Source organism: Anser cygnoides, chromosome 1, assembly GCF_040182565.1.
Source record: "Anser cygnoides isolate HZ-2024a breed goose chromosome 1, Taihu_goose_T2T_genome, whole genome shotgun sequence".
In the NCBI taxonomy this organism is placed as follows: Eukaryota; Metazoa; Chordata; class Aves; order Anseriformes; family Anatidae; genus Anser; species Anser cygnoides.
Window position 1 is genome coordinate 75,288,146 of NC_089873.1, and position 12,797 is coordinate 75,300,942.

The 12,797-nt window shown below is 41.0% G+C and overlaps 1 protein-coding gene across 3 annotated transcripts in view; it reads right to left on the reverse strand.

The window, feature by feature from the left end:
- Positions 1 to 12,797, reverse strand: part of PARVB (parvin beta) — a 76,363-nt gene that overhangs the window by 24,907 nt on the left and 38,659 nt on the right. For all 3 annotated transcript variants that reach the window (XR_007160082.2, XM_048054573.2, XM_013184691.3), the window contains exons 4-6: positions 10,419 to 10,521; positions 5,600 to 5,740; positions 4,608 to 4,723 (exon numbers count right to left, since the gene is read on the reverse strand). Coding sequence is in view for 2 of the 3 variants with exons in the window: in XM_048054573.2 (XP_047910530.1) it covers positions 4,608 to 4,723; positions 5,600 to 5,740; positions 10,419 to 10,521 (360 nt within the window). In the remaining variant the exon portion in view is untranslated. The remainder of the gene's footprint in view (positions 1 to 4,607; positions 4,724 to 5,599; positions 5,741 to 10,418; positions 10,522 to 12,797) is intronic.

A 12,797-nucleotide genomic window follows, 5' to 3' on the forward strand; every position in this document is an offset into this window, starting at 1 on the left:
ATATCACAAATACATCTAACTCTGCTCCCCTGAGGGAGCCAGGGGAACAGCACCAGAAAGTTTGGTAAAACAAGACAGGATGACAGCATGGATGGGAAAATGAGGAAGTGTCTGACAAGGCAATGTTTTCTTGCAAATGGAACAATGTTGTCTTTATTGCATCCCACCGAGTCTCTGCTGTACTTGCACCAGTTTCTGGACCTTCCAGTCACCCTGTACCTCAGGGAGAAGATGCTATGCCCTGTGAATAAAATCTCAGTGAGTGGTGACCAGTGAGTAAATGTCTCCAAGCAGCTGACAAGAAAGAGAAACGGATGCCCACTCTGATTCCCCAGTGGGTGGAAATGGCAGTACTTCTATGCACCTCTCTCAGAGGCAGCTGAGCTTGCTGCTCACATGAGCCTAGGTCCCCTGGCCTTGCAATCCAAAAACAAATGTCATCCTTCGATAAAAGTTGGATTCTTTGCATAAGCGCCACCAGACACATTTATTCTTCATGCTGCCTTGCCTCTGACCTTTCAGTCTGTAACTCAGACTACAAGGGAATTACTGCAAAAATACCTCAGATCTCCCAGCAGCACCAAGGTGGGAAATGCTGCAATTTTTAAAATGGGGAAGAGGAAAGCTAAGTGCGCAAGAAAGCAATTACTGAGCCTTGCAAAAATAACCAACAAGCAGAGAGCCTTACAAACAATTTTTACACTTATTCCTGAGAACATTTTTGCTTTCCTGAATTACAGTATTCCTTCATCATACAAGTTCATGTTTCAGTTAGCAGAAGGTAAAGTCAGCTGGAAGAAAAATCACAGGATTTTCAGTTCTCACCGGAGCCACACACAGAAATCACAAAGTTTCAACCCTTCCTGCCCTCACTGCGGAGAGCTAGAACAGGAAAATGCTCACTGATACTAGTATTAAAACATGTACCATCTTAGATTCATAACTAAGCACTTGAAGTAGCTGTCAACAGGATCTTAAGTAAAAGACCCACCTAAACCCTTGCTCTGCTAGGACACTTCAGATATAACTCGGACTTCTATTGCCATTCTCACATTTTCTATTTCACTCAAAAAACAACAACAGCCAACACCAAACAAAATAAAAATAAATAAAAATAAAAAATAAAAATAAAACACAAATCTGGGGGTTGATTTCAAAACAGGTTTGAAAGTAACTCGGTTTCAGGAGCTTCACTCTTGAGAGGGGCTACCTCATGGTGCCCATTATAAAACAATGTAGTATTTTTCTGCTGGGTTAGTCTTGTTACTGTTCTGGGTAATACAGTAGGTAGACAGATACATAGATAAAGGTTCTTCCTGCCAGGGAAAGTAAAACGGAAAGTCCTCTCCAAAACAATTGTGGATTTTCTAAGCAAACTACACAGCGCAGGACCAAAAGAAGACAGTGTATTATTTGACGGATAAAGATCCATCTACGTATCTTTCTCAGAACAGCAACTGAGGAAAGTCTCTGTCACCTCAAGACTCGAAAGGGTAGAATTCAAGGGAAGGCAGAATCACTACCAGTCTGTGGAGATCTTGATAAATACTTCTCATGTAGCACGGTGCTGTCATAATACTATTTCATTTTGTGGACCGGGTCACTAAAAATTAGAGAAGAGAAAGCCCACACTTCCACAAGCTAAAAAGGTGTTTGGCATTGCTCTTGGATGGGCTATGAAAATGTACACAGCTTCATTAAGCAGTAACTTGCTAAGCCAGTATGACAGTTATTTTCACAGTGTAAACACAGCCTTTCTGGGCAAGAAGCACTTCACAGATCTGTACAGTGTGCGAACAGCTCGACTAAACTGATAATGTTAATTCTAAGTGCCAAGGACACCCATGAAAGTGAGACTTATCTAGTTTTGAAAACTTCAGTATAAGTGCATTCTTGCACAATACTCCCATATCTTTCAAGGTTTTCTTGCTCCAGGGCCAATTCTGCAAAGAAAACAAAAAAGTCTCTCTACAAGCTATTGATTGATCCCCTTAAATGCATATGCAGGCAAGAAGAGGCATTTACCCAAAACCTCTCTGAACAGCTATCTTATATTAATTGTGATCTAGTTTGACAGAATCCTAATAATGATTGGGATCTGTAATAAGAGATCATTTAACAATTAAATTGATAATTACAATAATAACCTCCTTAATAATAGTTTTCTTACTTGGATTGGGAATACTGCTAACCTCATTATCATTTTTCTATTTGTCATTGTAAAAAAGGCTAAATAAAATCCATTTAAAGAGATTTGTGTTACTAAACCAGCATGCATTTTTAGACTAGATTATGGATGCTGAACTACAAAAATTCAATTTACCAAACTCTATGGCCAAAATAATTGCCTTCTGCAGGAACACTGCAGAAGAAACATGTTTCAGTTTATGCTGTGTTTTGCTTTCCACTTAAACAAATAAACTGAAGCCTAGCAATGAAACAAGTCTCCTCTTACACAGGCCCAGCTAAGGTAAGCTCAGAACCAGAAGTTCCCATAACTGTCTCCAGGACTCAAGGCTCTAGGTCCAAGGGCGAGAGTTTACAGCTCTCAAGCTTAAATTGACCCTCCTTGTAAATAACATGAGAGTTTCCTTCCTGCCTGCCTTCCTGCCTGCCTTCCTCCCTCTCTTTCCCTAGCTCCTGTCAGCATTCATTTCATTCCATCTTCATCTCAGCCCTGTCTAATCTTGAGACTCAGAGGCCCCGGAGAACAAGATCATCTCTGTAGGTGTCCTCTCTATATACCATATATATACATAACATATATACATAACATATACATATATAACATATATATACATATACAACATATATACATATATCCCATATATATACATAACATTATATATAAAAGGAAAGGATGTGAAAATACGTTCTCCACAGACTTGCCTACACTACAGAGATGGAGGGTCCTGAAGCTGTGAAATAAGGATGAGGAAAACGAAGCTTTCCCTCTTTACCTAAGTGGTTTTTTTCCTCACACATCACAGCTACAGAAGACACTTTACTGTACTGGGAAGAAGGAAATTTCAGGCATCAGGGTGACAGAAGACTGTAGACCACCTTACATTTGTATATCCTTACCTTTCTAAGGTAGTCAAGAGAAAAATAAAAATAAATTAGTCTTCTATTTACATTCATGTTACTTTATACCTAATTTACCTTTCCTAAAATGAGAGAACTACAGGAGCTTGAAAGCAGCTCAAAATCCTCTCTTAAAGAGAATGCATAACATTTACTGTGAGCTAGGGAATATCTGTCAATTACCCACTTACATCATACCCTGTACCTCTAGAGCATTCAGGCATGCAGCCTGGAAAACGCCATTATTTAAACTTAAAGCAAAATGGGGCTTGCCTAACCAACCACAATGCAATTGCATCTTGTAAGGGGATCTACATTTGCAAAATTGAGTCCAATATCACTTCATCTTCTTGATTTTTTAAAGGAATCCTACTACAGCTTGACAGCTCTAACAGCAACTGGCACGTACAGAAGGCATTTCCACAGCCTTCTGCCAGAAGCAGAGCCTGCCTCGCGACAACAGTGCTGAGCACCACAGCAAACAGTCATGGCATGATCAGGAAGAGTAGCCAGCTGCAACAGATCTGTCTGGTATTCCAACAGCTGTTCAGAAAAGCTGGGTTCACATGCTGCAGATGGTACCACCCAGCTTCAGCTGGGATAGAAGGCAAGATAAAAAGCAATAGTAAGTATACTCTGAAAGCAGAGTCTTTGTACACTGAAAGGAAATGGTCAACACCATGCAGGGAAAGGAAGAACTATAGCAATATCTAGAGCAGGAGGGAAGAAGTCAAGGTTCCTTAGGTCAGATCTATTCTCCATATTTAAGGAAAGCTAACAAAAACACAAGGCTGTGCAAAAAATGATGAAACTCCGTTAGTACGCCAAAGAAAACAACATGTCTAAGTCTGAATAATAAGTCACTGGGGAAAAACAACACCAGTAACAGGCTTCCCAGACTGAGGAGATTCTACGTGCTAAAAATCCTGTGTTATTTGAGTCAATGGTTTCTCTAAAAAACAAAAAAAAAAAAAAAACAAACATGGCAAAAACCATTTTCAAGTGCCAAAAGTTACAGACACAACTATTTTATACAAAGTCCCATCACATGATTTTGGCTTCATATTGCATTAGAAAATCACATAATCATTTAGGTTGGAAAAGACCTTCAAAATCAAGTCCAACCATCACCTAACACTACCAAGTCCATCTCTAAACCATTTCGCTAAGCACCACAATCACGTCTTTTAAATACCTCCAGGGATGGGGACTCCACCACTTCCCTGGGCAGCCTGTTCCAATGCCCTTTCCATGAAGAAATTCTTCCTGATATCCAGTCTAAACCTGCCCTGGCATAACCTGAGGCCATTTCTTCACGTCCTAAAAAGGCGGTCCTAAGCATAAGAGAGATATGATGTTCTTGGAATCTCACTTAAGTACACAAAATGCATCCTCAGGACTGGGACTCACAGAACAACTAGGACAATCATTTCCTAAATAAGTCAGGAGCAGATAGGAGCAGCCTGGTAGCGTAAAATTAGAGTGATTGTTTTGATCAAATTTTCATATGACTTTATACTCACCCGTACAACCACCACTTGTACAGACACATGTTCAGGCAGTCGAGTGGGAGCCCGGAAATGCATTGCCAAAGCTACCAGAAGGTGAAGAATGGAAATCAGATTCTTGCCATGGATTGCTGCAGGGAACAAGGAAAAGGAAGCAAATAAAAGAATACTGATGCCTTATTTTAAATGAACACCTCTGGGAAAAAGGTAAACTAAAAAAACTAAAGAACTAAAAAAATGTTTTTGGTGAAGACAATCTTCTTTTTTCTTTCTTCCTTTTCCTAAATTAGTGAAGTTTACAAAATAATCTTACAGGTAGCGGAGCCTAGATTTAATTCCCTTCAAACTACATAACAAATTTAGGATTTCAGACACTTCAGCTCCCTCCCTAGTCAGTGAAATAAAAACAAGTGGACTCAATCACTTTCCTTCCATTGTACTGGAGAATACTGGAGAATTCTGTTTTTAGAAGATGTTCAAAGTGTTAACAAAAGATTACCTGGCTGTAAGAGACAAACACCACCCACAACCTAGGTGAATCAACTTCCCAAACTTCATTCTCACTTTTGGATCATAACAGGCCAAGCTGTAACACAGGGCACTTTCTGCTTAGCCTGTCAGAAACAATATCCTTACACAGGATGCAGCATCTTTTTGACTCTCACTGTGGTGGCCTGAAGGCTTAAATCACCCTCTTGTAATTGAATGACTAAAAAAATTCTCATGTCTGTAGGATTCAAATTCAGGAAGCAAACAAAAAAATTTCTAATGAAAGCATATGCCTGAAGGAACAGCACTTCAATTATCCCACAGCCATGTATGTCTGTCCTTAAACAAAGATCACAGAAGAAGGTACCAGTTATAATCCACACATGGATTTGGTAACACCCTTTATGCAAATAAATAAAAAAAAACATAGTAAATCACAAAGAGTGTGATCAAGTTATTGATTATCACACCCTCCTCTGCCTGTGAAGCTGAGACAGAAAGCGTAGCTATGTCCTTACAGTCAACGTTCCACTTGATTGTCCAGCCGTGGGGTCGAAGTAAATCATGGACAGCTTCCAGAACAGTCTGCAACTTTTGTTTCTGACCAATTTCAGATTGCGTCACTTCTGCTACATTCAGTTTACGGTCAGCCAATTTTTCTGTATTTGAAGAAAGGAACAAAAAAAGAAACAGGCAATATCAGATTAAACAAGGAGCTGGGTGGGAATAACAACCACAGAGCGGTGGGGATCAGAGCTGTGCTCTGATAGAATTTTTTCAGCAGAGTAATTTTCCACTGAAAGCAAAACTTTCATCAAAGTGTGTCAATTCCAATAAACCCCGTGATAGAAAACTGGTAAGGTCTGGCAGAACATGCTCACCAATCAGGTGTCAAAATATATAAAAACTTTCAGATTGGCAACAAGTTCGTAATAATACTTACTGTGCCTCCTCTTTTTTTTTCCGTGCTGAAAAACATGTGGCACTACATAGCCTTCTCTACGCAAGGAATTTCCACTAGTTCAATGGACTTTTCTAATAATTGAAGTTAATTTAAGACAAAAAAAAAAAAAGAAAGGAAATGTTTGGGTGGACATTTACTTCAGCTTAGTGAGATCTAATTCAGGTTAGCTGAAGGTCTAAAGGAATCTAAAGGAAAGCGTGCCTCCTCAACCCATCAAGTCACAGATTTATAGTGACTTACTGGAACCAATTTAGAGAAATAAGTTGGTACAATATGGTCATGTTGTCATGACATTGTCACATCATAGTTGATTAACTGCACAAGTGAACTAAAGAAGCAAATTTTGTAAAACACCATTACTAAAATTTGAACTTTGTTTCTGTAATGTAATTATTTGTTGCCAAAATCATAGACAAGCCAATTCTTCTCTTCCTCTCCACTGTGGCCCTCATGCCAAAGACATAGGAGCTGAATGTCCCTCCCACAAAAAAGAAAGCTGAGGAAGGTGCGGAGAGTTCTTCAGCTGCCAGAGCAATGGAAACCACTCGTCTCTTTTCTCCTTCCACTCTAGAGAGTCAAACTCACTGTGCTGATGGGACTAGGAAATCAGGACTGGATCAATAAATTCCAACTATGTATTCCAGTATTTAAAACAAAAAAGAAAATAACATACTTAATCAAAGCAGTTTTCACAAAATGGGATGGGCTTCAGAAACATTCCTAAGTTGTCAAAACGTATTATTCCAATAACGAAAATATTTCTGGTCTCAAGTTCAAGAGTGTGTGTCTTCTGAACATTTTTCATAGCTGTGTATATTTTAAAATGACAGAAAAACAGAAGCATTTTAATAACCCAAACAGAAGAGATTTGTAAGTTATCAATTCATGAGTACTTTCAACATTTTGACTGTTTCTATCAATCTACATTAAGAAATTTTTATCATTATCTAAATAATCTTAATGGGAAAAAAAGTTCTTTAGCCAAGGTATCTCTGAGCCTTCCTTTTTTTTTTTTTTTTTTAAATAATCCATCCTAGAAGATTCATTTGTGGTCATGTGTTGTTGTTCCTATCTATTCTCAGCCCAGGTGAACTTCCAGTCAGCAGGGAGAAATTTATTTCTCTCTACCCTGACACCATGTACACCAAGCCACTCCAGCCTCTCTCAGTAGCACAACTTGCACCTTGACAAAATTAACTAAGCAAGGAGCCCCACCTGAATCGATCGAACAGCCACTTGCAAATCTCTTACTCCAAATAGCTTCAGAGTAAGCCCACTAACAAGCTGTTGTCTTTCATCTGCCCATCAAGACAGATCTTCTTGAAACATCTCTCACATACAAGAAGTAGTAAATATTACTTGAGGTTTAATGATCTTAGCTTGTCAGCCCTTCCTGTAGGTAAAAGGACTTGTTACAAAACAGTGGGGTGACTTAGTTGTGAGGCCTCAAGCACCAGCAGCACCATGCTTTGACTTGCTTTGCTGCCTCTTGCATCACTGAGAGAACACGAAGGTAGATAAATTCAGGAGGTCTTGCTGAAGATATCAAGGTACCACTGAAAAAATCATGTTGAGACAACACAAGACTGGGGCTGAGTTGTGATGGCTTCAGGCTGGGGGAGAATTATTTGGTCTCCTGTCAGATGCCCAACAGTAAGAAAGTAAGGAAAAGTCAGTCCAATCAAAAGTCTCAAGCCTGCAAGATGTACGTGATCACCTCTCCTCCTGTAAGATAAGCTAAGCCCAACTGTATGGCCATGTATGTATGGACAACTAAGCTCTTTCTACACATATGCAAGCCAGAGGGTGGAAACCAAGGCCTCCACAGACATGTTCCCAACAGCAAATGACTATTATGAAATAAATTACCACCTGCCCAAACACCGGCATGTAAGCATAGGAAGTACAATTCTGCCATCTTCTTATCCTCTAATGTTAGACTGATGTCACACGCCAGTGACTATCTTCAGCCCTGAGACCAATTTGCAAATCCATTTGCAATACTTCCCCCTGCATCCCAGAAAGGACTCAGAGCAATGCCAGCTCACCTCAAGTATTTCAAAGAGCTTACAGAGAAGCAGCAGTAAGAAGGCGCACACCTGTGGTGATTTTACTCCTGTGGGCGGCCGAGCTTCACCACAGCTGTTCTCTCACTTCCCCTCCTCAAAGGGAAAGGGGGAGAAAATACGGTGCAAAGGGCTCAAGGGTTGAGATAAGGACAGGGAAATCACTCAACAATTATCGTCATGGGCAAAACAGACTCAGCATAGGGAGATTAATAAAATTTATTGCCTATTACTAACAATCTAGAGAAGTGAGAAACAAAGAAAACAAACTAGAACACCTTCCCCCCATTCACCCTCTTCTACCTCTGCCCCCCAAAGTGGCGCAGGGGAATGGGGGCTGCAGTCAGTCCCCAATGCTTCATCTCTGCCGCTCCTTCACGGTCACTCTCTGCCCCTGCTCCATGTGGGGTCCCTCCCACAGGATGCTGTCCTTCCCGAACTGGTCCTGCGTGGGCTGCCCACAAGCAGCAGCTCTTCAAGAACTGCTCCCACATAGGTCTGTACCACTGGGTCTATCCATCAGGAGCATACTGCTCCAACCTGGGTCCCCCACGGGCGGCAGCTCCCCCCAGACACCCTGCTCCTTCGTGGGTTCCTCTACATGGGCTGCAGCTCCGGCGCGGGGCCTGCTCCTGCGGGGGCTCTCCATGGGCCACAGCCTCCTTCACTGCAGGTCCACCTTCTCCACGGGGGGCTCCTCCACGGGCTGCAGCATGGAGATCTGCTCCACCATGGGACCCATGGGCTGCAGGGGGACAGCCTGCTCCACCAGGGGCCTCTCCACAGGTGGCAGGGGAACAGCTGCTGCGTGCCTGGAGCACCTCCTGCACTCACCTTGGGGGCTGCAGGGCTGGTTCTCACTCCCTGCTCTCCCAGTTGCTGTTGTGTAGCAGTTTTGTGTTTTTCTTTTTTCCCTTCTTTCTTAAATCTGCTCTCACAGAGGCACAAACAACATCACGTATTGGCTTGGCTCTGGGCAGCAGTGGGTCCTTTTGGAGCTGGTTGAAACTGGCACTTATCTAACATGGGGCAGCTGCTGGATTCTCTTCACCGAAGCCATCCCTGCAGTCCCCCCACTACCAAAACCTTGTCACGTAAACCCACAACACCTTGGTGTTAAGACTGGCAAGGTAATTCACTGAGAGATTTAAGTAACAGTGTAAGACTTCAGCTCCTTTTTCTGAATGCCTTTATGTAAGAGTACCAGAGCAATGTTCAACTGGAAATTCTCTGTAAGAGACACAAACCACCAGATGCTATCCCAGACCTGGAATTAATTTGCATTCACACAAATACTCCTCAGCTAAACTAACAATACCCCATCTCACCACACTATGGCTGGAAGGTCCCAGTTACAGTCTAACCAAAAAGTATTAGAAGTACTGTCATTTTATTCCTCAAGCTACTTTTAATTGCATACAAATTGTTGTTAACCAATTGTAAAAGCTTATGTTCACCAAAACACCGCAAAACTTATTTAAGGAGCATATGCAGAAAATTCAGTAAGAAGTATCAGTTAGTGCCAATGGAATTAGCAACACTAAGTCCTCTTGCCCCACTCTGACACATATATCCATAACCCAGCCCACTCTTGAAAACATGCCATAGGCAGACAGCTCTCAGCTTACTTAGCTGTTTCCAAGAAATTGTGTGGATCTACATTGGCACTTCAAGCTTCAAGTCTCTTTGTTTGCTAAAAATACCCCTATAAATCAATGCAACTTCATTAAAGTTCTTCTCCATTGTGCTTCTTGCATAAGCACGCATACCGACTGCAGAGATGTAAGAGGGTTGCAAAATCACAGTTGCTTAACTGAGTATACCCCCTCATGTATTATTTGCATAGAAGAGCACATTGTAAGTATGTGTCTAGTGTCATGCGTTCTCTTTTATCCTTTTTTGTTGTTGTAGTTTTTTCTCCCTTAAAAGTAATTCAGTTATGGCCTCAAGAATAGCTTTCAGTCCAAAAAGCCTTCAGGATCAAACTGTGCAGAAAAAATTTTGGACCACATGTCTCCTGCTTGGTCTCCCACTGTAAACACAAATTTCTTCACCTTTTTTTCTGCCACATTTCAGCTCTCTAGATTATTTTTACTCCACAAATTTGCTACCTGAGGATCATCCCGATTTCCACCCCTTTCAGCAGACTGCCTGAGAAGAACAGATGGAGAAGCTGACACTGTAGCTATCACTGAAACAAACTGTATCCCTGGTGAGATGCTAAGTTACTGCTGTCTGCAGCTTTGGAAGGGATCAGTTTTGGACTCCTTCCAGTCTTTGGGGCCACCTTCTCTTGTGTGAACTCACCTAACAGCTTCTGCAGCACCTGCCCATCATAAAGGTCCTCTTCAAGCTGTTTGACAATGATTCTCTCCTCCACCAGCACATCATTAATCCAGTCAATTAGAACCTGGAAGTATAGAAAGAGGAGGCAAATGTGTAAAAAAATACTGAAATACGTTCCTTTGAGCAGTGGTCAGGAATAGAAATATATTCCATGCAATAATCAGGAATAGTAAACAGAAAGAGTAACCGTATATATGTATTTCCGAATTACAGAGAAAAATCAAAGAGATATTTTTGCTTTTTCTGTTTTTAATTCAGGTCTGGCAACATGGTAACTGTAGTGCCCTCTATTTTTCCTCTTTAAAACCTCTCCTCATTCCACCAATGCTAAAGCAAATAGCAACTAGCAGCTCTACAGCAATCACCTTTGCTAGTATCTAACAAACCTGCTTTCCAGGTCCAAAAACTCCTGTTATCTGTTTTACACAATCAGCACACCTGCCAGTAGAGAACAAGAGTCCCATGAACCTGAAGGCTCCCAGCACTCCCACTGTCATCTCTATCCTGAACAGACATGAGTAGTAGACCAGGAAGAAGAGCTTCAGAGAGGAAAGAGTGAATGCTCCCACTAATAGGAGCTAAACAGATCCACTAGATAGATCCTTGCCATTAGGCAAAAGGACTAAGCATTTTATCTTCAGCTATTACAGAAGACTGTAATTAAAACTTTGGTCAACTGGGTCTGATAACCGTTCAACAATATATGTAAGTAATAGTCCCTTATGCTGACCACCATAACTATAAAAGTCATTGTCACCTGCAAAACAGGAATGAATGTAAAGAACCTTTAAAAAGAAAAGGAACTGAGTTCAGTTTTCCAGGTGCCAAAGATAATAATTTCCAAACAGTTACAGGAAAAACCACATTGACTGTTTTAAGTTGGCAGGAGTGTTTTCCTCCAATTTATTATTTGGAAAATTAAATGACTTGCAAAATAATATAGTTCTGTGGGAAGAGATGTAAAGTTACTGCTAAATCCTTGATTCATAAGAGGAGAAGAGTATTGCCAACCACAAATGTGCAAAATACATTAAGGGGAGCTACCTAAAATAATGAACATCAATTAAAAAGTCTACAGTTTTTAATTTGCTTCACATACAACTTGTGGATGCTTTAAACTCACTTTCTGATTAGGCCCCATAATTCTGCCTCCTTTTGGCAGTCATGATAGCTAAGAACTTTTTGTTTTGTTTTGTTTAATATTCAAGACATTATGAAAAAAAGGTAAATAAAACATAGATAGGATTGCACTGAAACACATGCGTTGGCAATCCTACAAAACACAAATATTTGAGTATATTGGTCACATGGATATTTAAGTAATTCAGCTTACTTACTGAGGTTCATTGAGTCTGCCAACTTTAGGGAAGCTTTGTTAGGCTTAATGTTCAAAAGTAAGTTTACAATCCAAATACGAAATGCTTATGCTTCATCTCTAACCTGTATCTTCAGTACTTACAAAGTATGCTGAAAATGTGCAGGGTTGAAACTCATCTCTAAATAGCATAAGCAGCAAATTTTACCTGGGTAATACGGCAACGAGTCAATTCACAGAAAGCAAGGATCATCACCAATGCACACAGACGTAAATCAAATCCTTTTTGCCCCCTAAACTGCACAGGAGGAGGAAAACTTTCAATAATAAAAATAAAGTATCAAAAGTGGTTCTCTCTAGTGCAGGTAAAGGAAAGACAAAGCGACATCAAAAAATAGATGTGGATATAAAAGGATAAGCTTCACACCAGTTTAATTGCTCTACTGCTGCCCTGCAATGTTACAGGAGCCTTATCTATTACTTGGGTCATTCCCTCCATCAGATGGCATCCTCTGTGTGGTTATAACTACCAAAATTGTTTTGACGCATGCATCCAAGACCCATGCTCCCACACCCACATAATGCTATTTGTTGGGCAGGGGGATCATCCAATTTATACAGAATCACAGAATCATCTAGGTTGGAAGAGACCTCCAAGATCACCTAGTCCAACCTCTGACCTAACACTAACAAGTCCTCCACTAAACCAGATCACTAAGCTCTACATCTAAATGTCTTTTAAAGACCTCCAGGGATGGTGACTCAACCACTTCCCTGGGCAGCCCATTCCAATGCCAAACAACCCTTTCAGTAAAGAAGTTCTTCCTATTACCCAACCTAAACATCCCCTGGCACAACTTTAGCCCATTCCCCCTCGTCCTGTCACAAGGCACGTGGGAGAATAGACCAACCCCCACCTCGCTACAGCCTCCTTTAATGTATCTACAGAGTGCGATAAGGTCGCCCCTGAGCCTCCTCCAGACTGAACAATCCCAGCTCCCTCAGCCGCTCCTCATAAGACTTGT